The sequence below is a fragment of the Heliangelus exortis genome, chromosome 2 (genome assembly GCF_036169615.1).
Source record: "Heliangelus exortis chromosome 2, bHelExo1.hap1, whole genome shotgun sequence".
In the NCBI taxonomy this organism is placed as follows: Eukaryota; Metazoa; Chordata; class Aves; order Apodiformes; family Trochilidae; genus Heliangelus; species Heliangelus exortis.
Genome location: NC_092423.1, coordinates 19,331,394 through 19,354,030, shown reverse-complemented (window position 1 = coordinate 19,354,030; position 22,637 = coordinate 19,331,394). Strand labels below are relative to the sequence as shown.

Genomic DNA, 22,637 nt, shown 5'->3' with positions numbered 1-22,637 from the left:
ACCGGCAGCTACAGACGGCCGGGGTCCGCCTACAACTTCATCCCTCGGGTAGCTGAGGGGTGGCCGTGGGGACCCGCCACCGATCCCAGGCACCGTCAGTCTCCGGGCGGGCACCGCAGGGTCTCTCCGACCCGCCGCGGCCCCCGTCCTGCGCCAGCGCGACGACACGGCGGCTGTCGCCGCCGGCGGCAGTGGCATCGCGGATGCCGGCGCAGCGGCACCGCATTCAGCACCTGCTCGCTCCGCTCCTCTGCCGGATCGGCCCGGGCCGGGCCGGGCCGCCGAAGCCGTGAGGAGCCGGGGCGCAGAGCAAGCACGCCCGGGAGGCGCCGTCCCCGCCCGCCCGCCCGCGCCCCAGCACCTTGTCCAGGCAGTTGACTTTCTCGGTGGGATAGACCACTTTGCCACAGCGGGCGCACTGGGGGTTCATTTTGCGGCTCCTCTCGGGCGGCGGCTCCCGCGGGCGGCGGCGGCCGAGGCTGTGTGCAGCGGGCTGGGCTGGACGGGGCTCCGGGCGGCCGATCTACCATCCCCTGCCCTGGCGGGGAGGGAGGGGTCCTCAGAGGCTGCCAGCGGGCGAGGAAGTCATCGGCGGCGGCTCGGGAGAAAGCAGCGCTCCAGCTGACTGCGGCTCGGCAGCATGTGAGTGGGCGGGCGAGGAGCCGGTGCCTGTCGCCCCCACTCACTCACTCTCTCGCTCGCTCTCTCACTCGCTCGCCGCCCGCCCCCACCGCCTCCTCGCCTGTGCCTGCGCGCTCGGTTCCCCGCACCGCGGGCTGGGTGACTCACGCCGAGCCCCGCGCTGCAGCCGCAAGCCAAGCCAAGCCCACCAGCGCGGTGCGGCCCGCAAGGAGGGGAGGGAGGAAGGGAAGGGCGAGCCCTGCTCCGCAGCCGCCCCGCGGGGAGCGAGATGGCGGGTGCTGCGCCACCGCCCTGAGGCGCGGTGTGAGGGGGGGCGCCGGGTTGCGGGCGCCTCCCTGGCGCACCTGCCCGAGACCAGCTGAGGCGGTACCGGCCTCTCGGTCCGGCGAGAGGGAGAGGGAGAGAGAAACAGCCGGAGTTCAGCAGTGCTGCCGGGGCCGCGGGGGAGCTCGGCCGTTCCCCCAAGTTAGGCCTCAGGCCTGGCCGTGCGCCGGCGGGCACCTGCCGGGCGGGGCGGGGCGGGGCGGCAGCGCCGTGCGGGGCAGCAGCCTCGGCGGTTTCTCGCGCAGCCCCGCGGCGCCCGATATCGGGGAGAGGAGTCTGTCTGTCTGTCTGTCTGTCTGTCTGTCTATCTGATAGTTCCGCCTGACTCGGATAGATTTCAGGCTCGATGTTGCCGAGGCTGAGTCTCCCCGGGGCAGACCCGCGGTCCCGCGGGGCGAGCAAATCTTAGCCGGAACGGTGGGAATCAGCTCGGCTCTTCTGAGCAAGCCTTTGCCGTTTGTTTTTTACTTGCTAGTGAGTAGTGCGGGAACGGTGCTGCAAGAAGTCGTGCTCTTTCCTTTAGCTCTGAACTTGTTTAACTACCTGGAATATAAATCACGCTGAGGAAAGTGCTCAAGCCAATGCAGCGCAGCCTTTTCTGAGGGATTTTCAGTAGTGCAGCACTCCGTGTGGCGCACAGCAAGGACAAATTCTGCACATACTTGGGCGTTATTAAGTAATCAGAACGCAGTGAGCTAAACTGGAATATTTGGCTATAATTCTTCCTTAGCAACCCAACTTTTATGCACTGGCTGGTTAAAGGCATGGGGAGAAACAGTAATTTCATTTAAATTAATAATACATGTGATTAAATGAGAAATACCTAATCAGGCTTTAAATATTACATGACAGAAGCTGTAGAGCTGATTCTGCTTCATCTAGACATAAACATTGGCACCCAGTGAAGCTCATAATGTTGAGATGCTGGCTGTGCTACAAGCAACAGGAAAGCAGATTTGCAGGCAGTCTTGTAGATGCTTATTGTCTGCTTTGGCTGTCTTGCTGCAGTAGCAAATAGACAAGCTGCTGATCAGCTCCATTTCCATTCCTGTGTTCTGCAGACTGGTCCACTTTGGAGCCAGTGCTAGCAATTTGCAGTTCACAAAAATCCTGATCAGATTTTTTTTGCTGTTGTTAATCAAATCAGGTTTGACCTGGAGTTTAAGATTCTCACTCTTCTTCACTGACAATAGCCTGATGATTTTTTTACAAATACCTGAAGACCAGTTTAGGCTAAGTCTAAGATTCCCAGGAAGAAGTAGATGCAAACACGCCCTGCAATGCCAATGCAGTGGAGTTTGTCTTCTGCTACTTCTGTGCTGTACAGATTAATTTACACTTCCTTGTGGAAGGTCTGACTGGCAGTAGACAATAGCTTTTATTCAAGGATTCAACTCTGAATGCTGGGAATCCCAGCGTCTTGGTAAAGGAAACTTGGATACAGAGTAACTCAGTGTTTTCTGCAGGAATTGTAATTTGCAGATCCACCAAAGATGATGTCTGAGTTTATTTGGGCCCAACACAGGTAACCAATCTCTGTTCTGCAAAGGCTGCATACACAGTGTAATGGAATAGTGAGTCTGTAGCAGGAACTGAGATAGAAATCCAGCTAAATAAATATCAGAGGACAGTGACTGTTACTTGTATGAAAAAAAATAATCTTAGCTGACTGTATGTTTCTTAGTTTAGATTCAACCTGATGGCTTATGGGTGAAAAGGCCCCATAGATCATTAGAAATAACTGGAGGCGTACAGCTCCTCCAGACTGCAGCTATGAGATCCTTGAGGCAGAACCTTCATTCCTGGAAGTTACAGTTTATTAAAATCACGACCAGGGCCTTGCCCTCAGCATGCAGACAAAAATAATTTGGATATTACTCTCAGTCTCAATGCTCCAATGAAATTTTCCACCTTATCCTTGAAGGGGAAATTTTTATCAACCAGAATATCAACACTAAAAAGTGAATAGTAAAATCACTAGGAATAGCCAGAGTTATATCTAAATTAAGTGTTATGGCAGTATTAAAGCATTCCAATATTTATCATTATTTTGGGATCCTTTTATGAACTTTTATTAGTTTTCTCCACAGAGGAGGAAGATAGTGTCTGAATCACAATCTTCATTTCCTCAGCAGCTACAACTTTTTTTTCCTTTTTTCCTGGTGCTACTGTAATGAAAAGCAGGTTCTTTTGCTCTGTACAGACCAGCAGGAGAGAAAAATCTACTTCATCTGTAACTGAGAAAGCAGTGGAATGTTACTCATCAGTAGTTTTTTTTTCTGAGTAATGATGCCAATGGTCAAGTCCAGCAAAGCAAAATAGAACCACCTGTCACTAAGAGTCTAAGCATGCAGTCTGCAGTAGGTGGTTAAGACCTTTTGGAGCTATCAAGTGAACTTATAAGCATAGGAAGAAAGCAAAGGCTTCTGTCTTGCAGCTTGCAATGTGTTTCCCACACCATACATAAAAGTTCAGAGAAAGTTCTTGCTGCCTTCTCTAATCAGATGAAAGTATTGTCTTTTCACCCAAATTTATACCAATGGAGTTTACTCACAATGTCATGGATGTATAGAGCCCTACCAGACAAAATAGGAGTTCATTTAAGCATAGCAACCTATCTCAGAGAAAAGAATGTGGTTTTCTTTCATTTCATTACATTTTGTGAAAAAAAAAAAAAAAAAACACCACCCTGAATGTAGTATGCATTGATTAACAGCTGATGCCCAACTTGCAATGTCATAGTTTGGTCATTTTTCTGGAATAAATATGACAAGATGTTCTTATACTCTGAAAAAATGTTGTAAAAGTAATGTTAGATGTGTTTCACTGATTTTTTTCAAACCAGATCTGTTCTTTATGCAGGTGTAAGCTGTGGGATAACTAACAGGTAAAATAACAAGCAAAGTACAGTCTTACTGCTGTATCCAGCTCATAAGGTTTGTGTATAAGCTCCAGCAGATAACAGGTATTATATAGAAGAGGGAGGATGATTTCATGGTTAAGGCACTGCACTGAGAATTGCAGATGAAGCCTCTGAGCAGTACTGCAATACAGATCAGTAATACTGAAGGAGGTTTTGTGAAACTCTGTGGCTGTCCTTAATTATGTACGAAGGGAAAACATTAAACCTATATTGGCTGGCACAGGAGATGCAAGTCAATTTTTGACCCTTCCTGTTTGAGCTTACATTTAACCCTGTAAAAGCAGAAACTGCATAGTTACATTTCCAGTTGGAACAATGCAACTTTAATGTGACCTTGTTTAGAGCTCCCAGGGATGCTGCTGGAGAACTGTGCTTTTAAATTCTCTACTGTGAGAGTAATTTATACTCTTCCTATGCAAGGGTCAGTGGAAGTAATGTTTTCAGCTTCAGTTTTAGAAAATACAAACCCAAAAGCATGTATTTTCCTACAAAAAAACAAAACAAAAAAAACAGTAATGGTTAGACTTCATTATTTTCTGTAATATGATACCAACAACACTCTGCAGATGATTCTCATTGTGTTTTTCCAGACTTAGGAAATCTTTAGCTGTCCAGATTAATCTAATAGAGCAAGGAAATAGAACACAAATGCAGTTTGTCACCATCAGTGGTTTTTTTCTTCTCAAAAATTGTGCAAACTGAATAATACACTCCATAATAGCTATATGCTTAACAGATATATGAAAAAGTAATAATGAAGAGTCATCATGGCTATGGAAAGAAGGGACTTTTGTTCTCTCAGTATAAAAGTTGCAGTAGAAATTTCTATTGCTGTATGCATGGGTTCAGGATTTTCCCTTATGAATGGGTTTTCCAGGATACCTGGCTGATAATTTGTCTTCAAATTATGAAAAGAAAAAAAAGGGAGAGAATATTTTGTCTTTATTTTTGACTGAAGACAAAAACTAGTTGTAGAAAAAACTTAGTAAAAGGGCTGGTTACTTGGATTATGCTGACAGAATGTTGTTTACCAGCTCATTTGGGTTTGTTTAAACCTAGAACAGCTGATTTATGAGCAAAAGGCAGATTGAAAACTTCATTCTGGTGCAGATCTTCTTACCAGCGTGCATATGTATGAATTTCAGAAAAAGTGAAGTGAAAAAGTGAAGCATCTGCACTCTGTAACTCAGGTGCACAAAGCAGGTAGAGTTCTGTGGGTAGGGATATACAGGGTGTTCTGAGAATCTGGCATGCTGGAGTGTCAGCTTTTTTTAGCTGCCTTGTCTAGAGATGGAGGCAAATGAGCACAAGCAGGAAGCTGTAACCATACATCCAATATTTTGTAAATTGTGTCTTCTGTGATTTGGGAGCATAGAAACCACCAGCCTGACTTCTAGCTCGGTAACACAGTCTCACATCAGACACCGGGCTGCTTGTGTGCCCTTCCTATTGAACTTGCGTAGGTGTAGTTTGAGTGTAATGAGCAATGTAAACAGGTGCAGGCAGAGCACAGTAAGAGCTGTGTTCCTCACAGCCAGAGCTCTGCTGGTCCCAGGGCCTCACTCAGTTCACCCATTCAGTTTGGCATTTCATTTGTAGACTGAGGTGAAGAACTTGCAGAATCCAGAGCTGTGTATGCACAGGAAAGCTGGAAGCTGGAAGCCTTCAAATCAAATTTTCATATTCTGTAACGGTGCTCAGAAAAAATATACATTATTTGTTTTTTATAATTCCCTTCTGTCTGTTACAGTCTGCAATTTTTCAGTCCAGTTACAACACAGAGGATGTTCCAGCCTCGTAAATGGAGCAAAACTTCATATATATTTATATTACATTGAATGTTTTGGGAAATTTTTTACCAGCTGCTTTTCCTCCCTTTCCAGTCAGGAGTAAAGATTTCTACCATGTTCTGCAGGAATAAAAACAAATTAAGAAGGAATAATGATTAATGAAGATAAAAAAATCTATATTTTTTATTTGATAAAGCAATTAATTTTCATTAACAAGTAATTGAAACAGGAGTGAAAAGCCATCACCAAAGCTCTTGGAAAAGCTGAAGGAGAAGGTATTGTACTATCCTGAGAATTAAAGAATTAAAATTAGTTGCTTAATCTCAATCCAAAGGGCTTTTCAAAAACTTTACCACCACAAACAACCAATCTAACACATTCCATGCAAAAGGCTCTGTGCTAGACTGTCAGCTATGGAAAGACATTCATTTGAGTTTAATAGCTATCACTTTTTATTGGCTCTGTTGAGTAAAAATATAAAGCTCTTTGATTTTGCTTATGAAGATGAAATGGAAATAAAAGATTAATTGTTAATTGTGAATATTGCTTGCTAGCCTATGTTTAGCCTGAGAACAAAATAGGAATTTAGAGATAGAATGAGGGTTCTAAACTGAATTTTAAAGCCTAATGAGAGGGTTCTGATAGCTTTGAATAAAAGGACAACAGTGTCATTATTCATATTCGTGTCTATGCAACTCCTTTCCCATTATTTCCAGAAATAGTAGTTGAGTAGCTTCCTGCCTAAATAAACAGTTCACGCAGATGGAACTTGGTCTATAAAGCTTTTCAAAGTAAGGTTTCCTTATTAAACTGAACGACATCATGAAATACAGGAAGGGTTGGGCTGTGATTGGACCGGATTCTTGAATTTAATGTTTTTCAAGGTTACGTGACCAGTTCAGGGTAACTAAATACACTTTCTGTGTAGATGGCCTGAAAGTATTGTAGAGAATGCACTCCACTGCCAAAAGGAACAGCATCTTGTAATGAAGATACAGCATCATTAAGCCTGACTCAGGGCTCCAGAGGAAACCCTATTTCCAACCCTCCTAGCAAGATTTTAAAATTATAGCCTTCGCAGTGCAAATCTTGCACATCAAGAGGGAGTCTCACACATCTGGCTCCCAACCTGCATCCCCTGTGGCTCAACCTGTATCACACTCATTTGCAGCATTGTGCCATGGCTCCTCTCCTCTCCTCTTAACACCACAGGCCAGGCACAGCTGAATGGCCCAGCCTGCAGCCTGCCAAACAGCTGCAGCTACCGAGGCATCAGGGAGCAAGAGAAGAGGAGGAATATGGCAGCATTGCTGAAAAGGAGGATAGACTGTGGGGGAATTCCTAGAAATATTAGCAAAACCCCTTTCCACAAAATAAAGTAAAATCTCTTCATGATTCAGTCTTAGCATTTTTCCTATTTATGTTACTTTCTAGGTCCTCTGTATTGAACATAGATAACATGGGCTCCAAGGTTATTAAACTAAATGTTATAAGCATTCTAACTTATATTCTATAAATCAACAAATTAAAAAACATGGTTCAGATATGTTACAGGCTTAAGTCAGCAAGACGGTGACAGGTAATAATCTTCTCACAACAACATTTGCTTCTGCAGCACCGTTCTTGGTCCCAAGCTTGCAAAACATAATAACAGAATATGAGTCAGATGGAGGAATATTCACCTTGGTCAACATACTTGGAGGTAAACTGCTAAAAGCAAAACAGTAACTTTAGCAAAGCCCATCTCGCTTCAAGCTCAGCTCAGACACTTTTTAGGAAGTGGCTGTTCTGCCTTATACCTAAATTTTGAACAACAGAACTCCAGAGAATTGAAAGATTGGGAACAAAGAGCCAAGTCGAAGACCCAGCCCTTAGGCTCATCAGTGTATGGATCTTTGGTGACCTCAAGGGCACCATTTGTGGCCTGGTGTGTGGCTGCTCTCATGGAAAAGTCAGAGAGAGCATCTTACAGGCAGCATTCTCTCTCCAACATCTTTCTGCATGTATTTTCACAGGCTTCTTTCCTGCATGCAGAACCAAGTCTGGTTTGAACCACCTTCCTGAACACAGAGCTATTATGTGGGGTTATAACAGCATTAGAAAATTAATAATAAATCCGTGGCAAGTTTTTAAACAGCTTGGCTATTTTGAGTGATAAAATTGTGCTGTGAATGTCAATTGAGTTGCACACACTGGCACTTCACAAAATCTGTCACCTGAACCTGTTATTTTTTGTTATTTCCTCTCTGCAGTAGGCAACATAGAGAATAGCAGGCACAATGCTACTGTCATGAAAAAGATATAAGTGGATTTCTTTTCATCAGATCTCTGCACTTGCTCATTAATAAAAAATAAGAGAATAAACAAAACCGTGGTAATTTTCAGCAAAAATTCATCAGAATAAACCAGACCTTGAGCAAGATTCTCAGTAGTGTTGCAGCTTGGAGTTTCTTTTTAGATGTGGTACAAAGGCATACACAAAACAAAGAGAAACTTACTTCTAAAAGGGACTACTTAACTTTTTTTCCTTTTAACTTTAGAATTACAGCTGGCACATTAGCTATAGTTTCAAGAAGTAAGTGGAGAACAATAAATTAAATTTTCACATAAATTAAATTTTCTAACATGCAACTGAAGATTTTGAGCGTGAAGTTCTCATTTTTTCCTGACAGCTTTCTATGATTTATCTTAAATGATATCTTAGAAAAGGAAATTATTAAGTGGAGCACTAAGCAGAGCACAAATATTGGTACACTCCAGAGATACGAGTTATTTCTCCTATGCCTACTGAACCATAAATAAAGGAAAACATGGTTAAAGGGTTCTAAAGTTAGATTGTGGTTGTGTTGCAGTAGGAAGGATACAGTTCTGGATCATGGTCCATCGGAAATGATGATGAAGTTACCTCATACAGAATGTTTCATTTATTTCACTGGCATTATAAAAGCCCTTCTGCTCTTGCCATATCCCTTCCCCTGCTGCACGCTGCAGAACAAATCCTCTGGCTCTCCATGCTGGCTTGGCAGCAGAGTCTGTTTCACATTATCATGCAAGTGACCTACTTGGTCTATCTAGGGAAGGAGGGAAAACTGCAGAGGATGTGGTTTTCAGCTTCCCTTCGGTGTGACTGACCAGGCAGCTGGAGGTACCTGTCCCAGCAGCAGCAGCTGTGTCAGGCCTCACATCACAGCCACCAACATCCAGAGCAGAAAAATCCCTCCTGAAGTATAAGCACTGAAGTCCTGAAATCAGCAACCTCATCTTTCTAAGAGGGCTTCCCAAACTGAACAGTGTGGCTACAGCACCTGATATTCCCTAGTTTTCCAGCTCCTTCAGGCCAGGCCTTTGCTCTGACACTATGAGCTAGGTACAAACCCACTGGCAGCCTTTAACTTCTGTCTGCCTGACACCCAGGTGCACCCAGCTGGGGTGACAGCCTGGTGCCTCTGACCACACATGCTGGTAAACTTGATCCTGGTTTTCCCTCAGAAGCTGCTATCTGCTAGGTGGTACAGAGAAACACAGTTTCAAAGCCACCAGGTTTTCCAGGATGGCACCTGAGGCGAGCAGAAGGGAATCATTTTAGTCCTTTCTCCTAAAGCAACTCCATTTAAACACATTTTCCCATAAAGCTTCATTACCTCCCCATCCCTACCACAGGCACACATGCACTTCTAACCTAAAATTGGAGCTAGGGTAGGAAGAGAGCTGCGAGGCTGGCTGAGCCAGACTGAACATTATTTTCTGCCTTCAGTCCCTCAACTCAGAGATAGTAATAAATTATGGCAGTTATCATAATTGATAGATGTCTTTTTATGGAGAATTACAAGTGAGAAGCAAGCAAGTGAGGCAGGGGCCATAGGGGCTTTGTCTTCTGTTCTTCAAGGGCTCATGGGATCACTGTTGTGCCCAGAAATGTAGATGTAGAGATTGAATGTATCTGGGGACACCAGCCCAAGACTCTCTCCAGAGGAAAGTCTTCAGACTGAAGAAGTATAGGTGTAGTTTGCTAGTTTTATTGGTCTTGATCCAACTGGTCAAAATGAACTGAAATATTCCCACTAACACCCGTGTGTGATTAGACTTTAAATACAATAGGCTATTTAATTTTCACTAAGGAGAAGGTTCAGCATAAACAGAAAACAGTGTGGTTGGTTACGTGCTGGCATCACACCATCATATTTAAATGTCATAAGCTCTTTTCACAGTATCAGTTGGTGCAAGTGGACAGGAAGTTACTGAGATAACATTACTCACAGTTACTATTTTTCTCTTTGTCATAGTTAACTCTTTGATGAAAGAGAGGCTGAATCTCTGGAGGCCATTTCAGATACTATTGTACTCTAGAACTGTTTATCCATAAATGCCTGTGCTCTGGCTTGAGCCAGGATAGAACCAATTTTCTTTCTTGTAATTTTACTTTTTGGGAACACTTTAAAACAGAACGTAAAAATTAGTAAACTTCTCCACTTTAATGCTATCCAATAACTTCAAGAGGAAAATGTCAACGTGACATCTATGCTTTGGTGTGGTAAATACATTCCACTCCAATTATCATCCAGATAGGTGCCTCTATCAACATACTAAGGGCCATGACACATACTGTGCCCAGTTTTTCAGAAGTAAAATAAAATACTACCATCTTCTAGACTTTTCTGGATCTGTGCTTGGCTGATTTCCTTTGTTTCCACCTGGGATAAATATTGAGGTGAATGTATAAATAAAATTCTGGGTAACTGCTCTGTATAACTATAATACACCTACTCTCCATAAATCCAGTTCAATAAGGCAGGATGCATGGCAGATGAAATGTTATATCCTATCCAAAAACTCTCATGAGAAAAACTGAAATTGTACTTCAGCATATATAGAAACTGGCATAGATAGTGTGGCCTGCTCTAACATCAGATCAGTAACTTAGTCCATAAAATATTTTTAACTCATGCCTGTGTGCTCCCCCTCTTCTGAGTGCCTCTGCAGTAGAAGAGTGATTGATATGAGGGATTCAGCATTACTCAACATAATGCTGTCCTACTCAGTAATTACTGAGATCACAACCCTATTATATGGAGAAAAAATAAAATAAAAAATAAAATCCCAATTCAATGGAAAGCATAATGACAAGAAAAAGGAAAAAAAAGAAAAGGAAATTGCTACTCAAAAGTTTGTTACACTTTATTTGTTTTCGACTCTTCTTGCTAGTTATTATTTTTTAATACAACATTCTGAAAAGATCTTCATGATCCTGAAAAGGAAGAAAATATGAAAAAACTTTAAAGGAAATAACACAGTTGCATATGAGTTACAGTTGTAAAATTAATCCATTCAACTAATGATAGATCAGAAAACCCACAACCTGTCAGGCTTTCAAATTATACCAAAATGTATCAAGCATATTCTCACAATTGCATGGAATAACTGTCATGTGAAGTATCTGTTAATTCTTTTTTGCCATTCTTACCATCTGACCTGCAAACTGTATGAAATTAAAACCTACTTGTTACAATATAATGAAAACTAATGAAAGCAAGAACTCATTTTATATCCAGCCCTCACAGCCACAGAAGATTAAGAGAGATTTACACCTGGCGAGCTTTGAGCTACACTGTGTGGAAGTGGCTGTCCTTAAAGCACTGAAAACAGATCTTTTTTCCTTTTCTGTCAACAGGTTTTTCACAGACCAAGACAGAAAAGATCACAAGCTTTTTATTTGATTGTTAATTAATTAAATCCAGGTTGGGTATTAGGAAAACTTTGTAAGAGTGGGGACAGTAAAGTACTGGAATAAACTAACTGGGTGATGGAGTCTCCATCCTTGATGGGCATTAAAAATCAGTGCTGAGGTTAGCCCATGTCAGTCAAGAGGCTGAACAAGGTGATCCCTGAAGTCCTTCCCTACTCAAATTGTTCTATGGTTTTGAATGTGTATCATGAATGATACAGGTAATACTGATCCTGCCTTGAGACAAGAACTTGGGGCTGGACAGCCTTCTGAAGCACTTTTCAGCACAATAATTTTTTAGACAGGTTCTCTGTGTTCACTGTTTTACGTTCTCCACCCAGTTTTATGTAGGAAGGAATTTCCTTTGCATTTCATGAGCCTTTCTGCTTCCAATGAGCAAGCAGTGGGCCCAGACTGCACCAGAGAAGAGCAAAGAACCCATCAGCAGGATGAGAGGGTACAGAGAAAAAAAATATGTGCAGAAGAAGGATCCTGCCTTGCAAAATTTAGGGTGGTCTGTTAACAATGAGCAATTCTGCAATTGGAAAAAAGAATTTCTCGGGCAAAAAAAGGTCTAAGTTAGAGTGAAGATTGTAAGTATCTCTTATCTAATGAATGGGAAAAAATAATTTACAATAATATTAGCTTCTCTTCAAAAGACTTCATCTAATTATTTAAGAAGACATCAGTATTTGGCTGTACTGGTAGAAAGGCAAGTGAAATTCAAACTGAACACTAGAAGAATGTTCCAATCCAAGTGGTCTGTGAACAAGTCATACAGAGGTTCAGCTAGATAAATTCACAATTTTCCAAGTCACTGAAGCAGTGAAGATATCAGTCATTTGAAGAGAGGACCAACTGGCCAGTGGCTTTTTTTTCATTCCCATATTTTAAGTTTTGGTCATAGTATTGTAAGGAGTGAGCAGCAAAGTTACCTAGGTTATGTGAAGTGGATATTTACATTCCTGGAAGTTTTTCTTAAATTTAAATAGACTTCTTAACTGCATATCTTCCTGGAAAAATGAAAACATTTTATTCAAAGGAAAAAAACCTAAATGTTGTATTTTCCATTTTAACTATAATAGTTAATGTTCACAGTATTCCAGCAGCATCCAGGATTCACTGAAGACAATGAATGACTGCCTATAATTAAGAATTTCATGGGATTTTTTTCTGTGCACCATTCAGCTTTGAAAATTGCAGGTTTATTACTGCCCAGCATCTCTGCTTAATGACAGATTGGAACTCTGTTACTTAACATCTCAAAGATGGCTAAGATTGTGGATTGCTCTTTGACAGAAAATGAAAAGCATTTACCCAAAGGAAATGCTGATAGAAGGCAATATTCATTGAGTATCCTCTCTATATAAGTAAAACTAGTAGTGATAGTGTTAGTCTGCATAGAAGGTCCATAGTGGAGCTTGAATTAATTTATTTACCTCTCCCCAGAACAATGAATGCTGTCTGGATAAGATGTCCTGACTAATTAAAGAAGGATGCATATATTTAAGTATGCTAAATAAATATTTGCTCAGTAGAAAATTTGTGGCTATTATATTTTACTTGCTGTTTAATTTTACTGTGATATTTAAAGCTCTTTTCCTTCATAAATTAAACAATTGGTTTGGAATTCATATGAAAATTAAGGAGGAATATTCTTTTTCTTTTCTTTTGTCTGCTTAGAAGAGGCATTATCTTCATCAGTCAGAGCAGAGATCAGAGCAATTTATCTAGTATGGAAATTTGTCTGAAATGCAGCAAACACTGCAGTCCAGTGTAGACAAATGATGGCTAATAAGAAAAAAATAGCTGATCCTATCCTTCTATAGAATTGGGTTTGTTCTAAGAAAATAAAAATATAAAATTTGGCAAAGGACATTTTCACAGGAAAAAAAAATATAGTAGGTGCAGAACCAATTTTTTTCTTGCAAGAATTTTAACTCATCAGCCCATTATTTGCAATCTAGCAAATACCTTTCTCCAGGGATGCAAAATTTCTGTGGTACATGTTCCAAAGAGAATGCTGAATTGACTGCCCAAAGACAGACTCACAGTGTGATATATCGGTTTCCCCTGTCATGATCTCTCATACTTATTGGAAGTCTTTGAAAAAATAATGAGATTTAAATGGCTGCCTCATAGAAACTGTCTTTTAATAATTGTTAAAAATCATTATCTTCAGAATAAATCTATAAGAAAAATTATTATTCTTTTCTTAGTATTTTTTTGACACCAGGAAATCTATCTATGTAAGCCTCCAAACTGATTTTATAAAAGCTCTGTAGCATTGAATATTTCCACGTAGACTGAATCAGTGATCAGCTAAGAGGAAGTATCACACACTGCACAGAAGCTGTGTGGCAGAATTATCAAGTCTTACAACTGTGAATAGGACTATCTTACCTATACAGTGAGGTGAAGCTGATTACAAGGGATGGCTGAGCAGCAAGAATTGCATTTGTGAGACTGCATGCCTAGCTGATGGTAAATTTTAAAAATTCATTAGATCTCAGTAATCCTGAGGGGAAGCTTTAAGGATGATGGAAAAGGACTAGAAATTTGTAACAGAGTAAGATGTCTTCTGCACTGCTCTGTCTCAGGAACCAGGACAGAAAAAAATGGGCAAAGAATGAAAAGGAAGATGAAACCAAAGGTCTTCATACATTAAGAGGGCTGGCAAAAACCTGGCAGAGCCTAGATGGCTGAAGACACTCAGCTGTTGTTTCCAGATGGCTTTGCAAGTCTTCTGTGTTTTCTGTTTAAGTGCCATTTAGGTTAGAGGGAAGACATCACATGCTTACATAACAGTGCCTGTGCTGAATCTCCATGTTAATAACTTGTGCTATTGCACACTTTCTGAAGAGTGAAATACAGCACAGATTTCCATGAGGAGGCTGGAAAGACCTTAGCCCCTGGCTTTGCCTCTAGTTCACCTCCCACTCTGCAACACTGTGGTTCTCATAGTGCTAAAAAGTCTTGCAGCTTCTCCCTGGCTCTTCCACAGCCAAGGGAAAGCTCTACTGCTGTGCTGCAGCCAGGTGAATGTGTTTGTGTTTTCTTTCCTCTAATGACCATTTACATCTCTTTCATGTGAGCCAACCCGGACACAGTACCTCAGCGCAAGGGCTCAGACCACCCAGTCTGAGCTACATTTGCCCCAGAACAAAAGAACACATCCTTTCACTGGGATTCTGGTGAGAGCAAGGAGTGAGACTGAGAGGGTTAGTGCTGGTTTCAGAGCAATTGGACTGAAACTAATGCAAATGCACCATTTTTGGTAGCAGCTGTATGCTTTCAGAATGTCACTGCTTACTGGGAATGCTCCTGGGTCAGGCAATCCTCCAAAAACCATATTACAGGCACCCAGCCAGTGATACAGTGCCTAAACCATGCCCAGCCCTCACAAATCAGGACTACGTGCAATTGAGGGTGGAGTAAAGCATTCTGAGTAGCCAGTGTGTGGAGAGGCAGGAAGATATTCATCAAGGCATGATGAGATATTGTGCTGGACATAAACACTGGTACAAGAAGTTATAAAACGCCTTTTAAAGAAGGCTTTGTTGAAAAAAAAAAAAAAAAAGGTTTTTTTCCTAGACTGAAAGCTGAAGGTGTATCTTACTATGGACAGCCCAAGAAGAGTCTGTTCATGCTCAGCACTCAGCAAGGTTTGCCCATTGCTGCCTGCAGACATTCAGGGCTCCTGGCTGTACCCAGGTGCCTGGGCAGGTTGGATCACTTGGTTTGAATGGAGACCTTGCAGGGGTCCCAGGTCTCCTCCAGAACAAGTAAGGGCACAGAAGGATGCTCTGCATGGGCCACTCAGCTGGGCTGAGGAATTTAAGAAGCCAGATGACTTGAAGGCAAACATGAATACAAATATGAAAACAATAAAAACTCAGAGGCAGAACTTCTGCAGACACAGGTATTTGGTCTGGAAAGCTGTGGTTACAGAACTCATCTCCCAGCAGGGGTAGCATGTATTAAACCCAGAAGCACTGTGGGTGCTCATTAGTTCCCCATTTTTAAAAAGAATTTGATCTAAGCAGATTTCTCTGCCTTTGAGGAAAGTTCTAAATGTCTGCTGCAGACAGGCCACAAACTTTTTTCAAGGGACAAAGAATGCTGAAAATAAAAAATAATTATTAGGAAGGTTTGACTTAAAACGAGTCAAAAAAAAACATTGTAGTTTAATTTTGAGGCCTACAAAGTTCATAAAAGGCACAGTCAGAAAATGTGGTACATCACAAGGGAAGTACCTCCCCAGATGCTTACATTTGTTGCTTCAGGACATACTCATGCTATTTAATGATCCAGATTCTGTTTTATGAGTTCCCAGCCAAATACAAAATTAGAAGACATTCGGTTTCCCAGATTCACTGGCCCATGTCTGAGAGACCTCCATTTAGAATTTTTTAATAGAACCTGAAGAAAATACTAAGGAATTGGAATTCTTTTGAAAGCATTTATTTATTGCTTCAGGTCTGATCTGCTGAAAGACCCATTGATGTAGGAGAGCTCATTACCTAATTCTAACAACTGGCTCAAAGCAAAACTAGCTTCATTTTTTTTCCAACGTGAATCCAAAATCCCAATTATTTGTTTTAAGAATAATGCAGAAGCTATCCCCTCTCTAGAAGTGTTCAAGGCCAGGTCGGATGGGGCCTTGAGCAGCCTGGTTGAGTGTTCCTGCCCATGAAAGGGGGTTGGAACTAGACCCATAAGTCTCTCTCCTTTATTCTCTCTCATATCTTTATCAGGGATGGGAAAGGGATTAATAGAGAGCATCTTTAAGGTCCCTTCCAACCCAAACCATTCTATGATTCTATGATTTTGTAAAGATGTTTCACCTGCCTTGTTAGGCTTCAGGTGCAATCTCCAGTCCTCTGAATCTTGTGGATCTGCCACTCATCACCATTTGCACAGGTCTCTTTCCAGCAGCAGGCAGAAGCCATGAGAGGTTCAGGGCTGGAAAATTTTCACCAAGCCATGGAAATGCTCCGGAGGTGTAGTAGCCTTCAGAAATGGCCACAATAGTCTCTCTACAGAGCTGCTTCCCAGTTTTGTGGGGAGAGTTCCCTTTGCTCCCACAGCACCATCCCATGAGGTTAGTCACTGTTAAGCATCCCAGTGAAGTGTGTCTGTAGGCTGTAATATTTACAAACAAGTGTACTTAAAAATCACATTTGAACAAGTATGGGCATCTTTTTCCTACAGGCTGAAATACCAGATCTGTATTTTACTTACAAATGCTGGTAACATTACCATGTGTTCTGGTTAGGGTCAGGGTAAAGCTAATTTTCTGTCTTGTAATTTTGCTTTGAGCTAAGTCTCTCATAAGTAGCTGCACTTGCTGAAATTAACAGCAAGTTTCTCAGTCAGTGGCAGCTTCTAGGACTGATAATGCTCAGTGTTCATAGTTATGGCTAGAGAATGGTATGCAGAGCCAAGGCCACTGCTTGGTTCTGAGGAACATCTTGTGGTCTGGAAAGACAAAGGGAGTAAAGGGGTCACACCTACAGCCCTCCTTTAGGAAGGAGCAGACAAGATAAATGACCAAAATTGACCAAAGAGAGTTTTCCATCCCATATGCATCATTCTTGGTATAAATTTGAGGGATCACAAGGGTCAAACCCCTTCACCTTCACCCTTCCCTTTGGCCCTTCTTCTATTGTCCCTGTTTGCTTTGGCACCCTGGGAGGATTCCATCCATTCACATCCTGTGGTCCTGATCCATGCCAGCCTGAATCCTTGTGTTCCTGCCTCCAGCTCCTGACTGCTGCTGACCCCAGGAGTCCAGCCTGGACTTTCCCAGGGTTGCCCTGCAGCTTCAGTGGTGATGTGAATGTTGCTGGGGGGGGGGGGAGGGGGGGGGGGAGAACTTGCTATCATTTTTCTGTATATTTGTATAAATTTAATTTTTTCTTTTTTTATCATTGCTGTTTCATTAAAGCTGTGTAGTTTAATCTCCAACCCATAAGTCTCTCTCCTTTATTCTCTCTCCTATGTTTATCAAGGATGGGAGGGGGATTAATAGAGAGCATCTGTCATTTGGTTAATTGCTGGCCCAGAGTTAAAACATGACACCATGGCCAGCCAAAGCAACAGCTCCTTATGATATAAAAGTAAAGATTCATTCCAAAATTGAATTGTTTCTGCCCTAATAAGTAATGCATCTGGTATGAAAAAAAGGATACCTAAGAGATTTCTTTTTTCATCAGTGTTCATTCTAAATTTCTCCGACTGCACAAAATAGCTGTAAATGGTGAGGTCTCCCTGAAGCATGCAAATCATTTTGTGGCACACTTTAAAAATGCTAAGGATGTCCCTTTGGAATTTAAATCAAGTGTCCATACAGAGAAACACAATATATCAGAAAGCAGTGATCCAATTCCAAATCAGCAGCCCTGCTTCCATATTCCTCCCACATATCCTAACCAAAACCAGGGCATGTGGGAAGCCAGCATTAGCCACATCTGCAGCCAAGGGACTGTATTCTTCACAGGGTTCCTTAAGGGCCTCCTGTCCCTGCTCTCATCTCAGTGAAGTCCCCTTCCCATCCCATGTAGGGAGCCAAGAACAGTCACTCTCAGAGGGGAGCACTTCTCCTGTCACCCCCTCTCACTGGACATTTGACTGGTTTCCAGCCATTTGGTTTTTATTCACAGATAACTGAGATCAAATTCATGAGGAAGCACAGCACCTCCACAGCACAAGATAGTTCCTTAAAGGTAGTCCACAATTGAGAAATACTTTTCAAATATCTGGAATAAAGGACATGATTAACCAGAAAACAGTTTTTGGAGTAACATGTTGGTGTCTTTTTTAATACAACTCCAGGCACCGCAAACCAGAGATTTCACAACTGTAATAATTTCAGTTTGATTTATTCTTAATTTTGCAATTAATTTCTGCTCCTCTAGGTTGAATATTTTTGGTTAGATACAAAAAAAAAGAAAGTAAAAATAAGCCATTTTTTTATATTTCTTGTGTATTTGTTCGTCTAATGCTCCAATTCATGACTTCAGAGTACAAAGAATTCAGCAATCCAGGGTAAAATCTACTTGAGTTGCACAAATATAATTGAAGAAGTTGGAATTGAGTACATAGAATTTTTTCTTATCCTAAACTTATTTTAAGTAAGCTTTAGTTCTAAGTTTTCATCTTTCCAGAGAAACTATTTCTTTTCAATCATTTTTGTTTTCAGATTCTCATAAGGTGATCCTTGAAGGCCACAGTAACTATAAAGGACATATACCCTACATCTAGGAGATCAGGCCTCAGGTTATACACAGCATAGCATTTTTTTTTCTTTGAAGGATTTGTAATTAGTCATTAAAATGAAGATGGCAAAACTAAGTGTTACACTACCATTGCCTAGAGTTTATTACAAAGTGTGAATTCAGCCACACACATTGTCCTAGTCTAGCTTCAATATCAAATTTTACAGCACCAGGACCTCAAAGATAACAACGTTAGCAGATATTAATTCCTTAATCCTCTAATTGTTGTAAAATCTAGACTTTAGTCATTCCTGACCAGCTGTTTTATCAGACATCAGGTTTTATCATCTACACTTCCATTTGTGGCATTGCTATAAATCTTTTTTTCTGAAATAGTTTACTATGAGAAGAAATCTCTTCATTCAAAAAGAATTAATAAATAAATACTCAAATCTTACTATGCTTTGTAACAAGGTTTTCCAGATAAAACCATTCTTTCTGGGCTTCCTTTTGGTGCTTTTTTCTGGTATTGTTTCCATGCTCTTCTAAAACTCTGAGTTTGTTTTTTAACTCTAGCTAGTTTACTGAAATTTTTTTTAATTGCTAGATGAAGAAAAAGTAGTTTAACAGCTGTTTACCTCTGAGTAAAATGTTTGCACTATTTAAATGCCTGAGGAGAAAACTTAAGCTAGATTTGAAGATTCTACAACTGGAAGTATGATTTAAGTTTTTGAGAAGGAAAATAAATACTTTGAATGATGACAATTCTTTTTCTTTGGAGGATGGCAGCAGCCTGGAAAATTACTGTGAGTTCTACATGAAAAAAGTCATTAAACTAAACTAAAATTCTCAAGTGTTACAAAGTGTCACACAGAAATTTTAATGGATGCTAAACAAAAGGCTCAGCATTGTCAGTCATGACATGAGATCTAAAGATGCAGAAGATACACAAAAAATATTATTGGAATAGATGCTTCATTTTTAGATTGTTTGCAGAGAGGTCACTACATAAACTCTTCTGAACAGGGGATGAGAGTTCAGCGATGGTAGTGGAGAGGGGTAAGTAACCAGAATACTCATCACACCATAGTGTAGTTTTACCTGGGCACACTCAATCAGCCAGGAAAACAAAGCTACAGAGAACTCTGAGGGGGACAATTTAATGCAATTAGTTTTGCTACCCCAGCAGGTTTGGTTCAAGGGAAGCTTTTATATCTCTGCATGGTATTGGCACGTGCACCACACTTAAATCATTGGGCACTGCATCAGCTGATGGGTTCAGGCTTAGGAAAGAGACAGTGAGGTCTGGTTTCTGCTCTAGAGGGTCATAAACCAGCTGGGGGTAATGAGGGAGGCAGGAGGCTTGGAGATCCAAACCTATGGGATGAATACTTTTTTGGGACCTATCTAGGTGTCAGCCCTTAGCTGTGGGGATAAATGGCACACTGCCAGACACTGAGTTTGGTTTTAATATACTGCTCAGCTCACTACTGTTTCAGAATGGTATTTTGAATGCCAAAATGCATTAGAATGTATTATTCTTGTTTAATTATTAAAAAAGAAGATACCCTTTATTATAGGGTACCATTGTATAAATGCTTGTAACACAAGAAGCAAAAAAGAAGCCATCAGGACTCACAAGAAATTAGTTGACTGGTATTGAGTGGATGGGAAGATGTAAGGTACATGGCCACAAGGGCAAAACCTTCCATAACCCCCTAGGTGTTTCTAGACTTGTCATGCAAGGTGCAACTACATTTTGTGAGAATCAGCTCTGGTTTCTTGGTTACCAGTTTATCTTCTGCTAAATAACCTATCCATGTCCTGAACATATGAAAAGTAAGCCACTGCCCATTTCTGCAGAGGATAATTGATTTCAAGGAAAATGGTGAGATAATTCAAATATAGATGTATCATCTAAAGCAATAATGTTACAAAAAAAGCTAAGCCACTGCAAATAAAGAGTATTTACAGAACTCCAAGTAGACAATGGCTCTTGAGATGGTCTCTAGATTATTTCTTCCAGAAGCTGATCTGTAAACATAAGCATTTTGATTTATTCCTAAATTCCAGTGCAGAATTCAATTTCCATTTTTAACAAATGGGTAGCGGGTTCATTTTAAAGCATGTCTGAAAGATCAGAGGCATACAACAGAGGAATGCTATAAAAATTATAATTATTAAAAGATAATTATAATTATTAAAAAAAAAAAAAGAGAGAGAAAAAAGAGCAGGGAAAACCCCACATTTTTTCACCAGTGTTCCTAACCAAGAGCATTACCTGCATAACCAATAGCTGTGGCCTGTCTACTGCTCCTGGAGATTTATTGCCAAGATTACTAAAGCTGTGATGTCTTCTGGAACCATAGGAGTTCTGCTCCAAATTTGACTTTGCAAGTCTTTTTCAGTTGTTCTCAGGGTTGGTATTATATTTAGTACAAGCAACTAAAGCAACACATATGCCTGGCTCTGAAGTCAGTAGAAGCCTTTCTTTTGTCTTCAGTCTGGGTGAGATCAGACTCACAAAGGAATATTTCCACATATCTATAGTTAGAATCAGGTTTTTCAATTGTAAATGTTTTCACACAAGAACAAGCTTTTGACTCTTACAGACTTAAGCAGTTTGAATCATCTCTCCACTGCAGTAAAGCAAATTCAGGCTTAGCCCATGGAGTCAGTCAATAAGATTGAATCAGTCTGTAGGTATGACTGCCAAAATGCTTTGAACAAAAATAATGTTGGCTTTGCAGTTTGGAATGCCAGTAGAATCTCCTAAATCTGTGTTCTTTGTATAATTGCACCTCCTGAGTGGAAATTGCACCAGAGGAGGTTTAGATTGAATATTAGAAGGAACGTCTTCACTGAAAGGGTTGTCAAGCACTGGAAGAAGCTGCCCAGGGAAGTGGTTGAATCACCATTCCTGGAGGCATTTACAAGATGTGCAGAGGTGGTGCTTTGGGACATGGTTAAAGACCAGACTCATTCAAGTTAGGTCAATGGTTGAACTCGATGATCTTAAAGATCTTTTCCAACTAAAATGATTCTATGGTTCTATAAAATCAGTCTCGAATCTAGGGATGTCTGATCTCCCAGAGATATGTGTCCTTCCTCAGGACATCACACTAAAATAACTGTGACCTCTCCACAATGCTTCCAGTTCTCCTTCATATTCTGTAAACCCCCATGTACATTAATTTCACTCTTTTCTCATGTCTGTAAAATACCTGCCAGTCAAGAGGAAATACATGCAGCACCTCAGACACATCCCTCAGACACATGCCAGTGTATGTGCTGCTGGGCTAGATGGCAAACTACACTGAAAAAGCAGCTCTTGAGCTCCCAGTGCAGTCCTGTCCAAAGCCAGGGCAGTCCTCAGGACTCTTATTTTTTATCATGACCCTGATTTTTATAACTTCTTGCTTTACTATCAGATTTGATTGAATTGAGCCAAGTTCAGAATTTACTGGGGGGAAATGATAGAAAGATTGATGGATGGGGCAGACCAGCAGCATGCTCACATAAGACCATTTTTTTGGGAAACCAAGGTAAACTGGGACACATTCAGATGTACAGTTATAGGCACTGTCAGCCTACATATGTCTATCATTACAATTCACTGCCTCCACTTATCTCTCTGACTGATGCTCATATAATGAGGAAGGCATTTGATATTTTTATCCTTTATCTTTTAATTAGTAAAGCATATTTCTTTCCAGTGATTGACCCAACGCCAGCAATTAATGCAGAGTTATTTGTTTTCTCAAGGCATTTCTGACAGTATTCTTATTTCTTTGTGCCTCACAAATGTATAATCTCTGTCCCAGGATAAGAATGCTACTGTTCTGATAGCACAAGTGAGTGAGATGAGCTAAATGTCTGTAGATAGAACCCATTTTGGAGCTGAAGCTGGCACTTCAAGTGAGTACTTCCCAAATTGCTACCCAGTGTTGTGCTCTATGGCACATTCCCTGTCTGCCAAAGCTCCCATGCAGCGACCACTGGCCCAGCACAGCCAC

The 22,637-nt window shown here is 41.1% G+C and overlaps 1 protein-coding gene across 2 annotated transcripts in view; it reads right to left on the bottom strand.

The window, feature by feature from the left end:
• The window catches only part of NEBL (nebulette), a 233,116-nt gene extending 232,023 nt beyond the window's left edge, over positions 1-1,093 (bottom strand). Inside the window, exon 1 of one of the 2 annotated variants that reach the window (XM_071735079.1) lies at positions 362-1,093. In XM_071735079.1, the coding sequence (XP_071591180.1) occupies positions 362-430 (69 nt within the window). In that variant the 5' untranslated portion in view covers positions 431-1,093. The remainder of the gene's footprint in view (positions 1-361) is intronic. The other variant, XM_071735078.1, reaches the window with a different exon arrangement.
• Between the last annotated feature and the right edge of the window lie 21,544 nt (positions 1,094-22,637).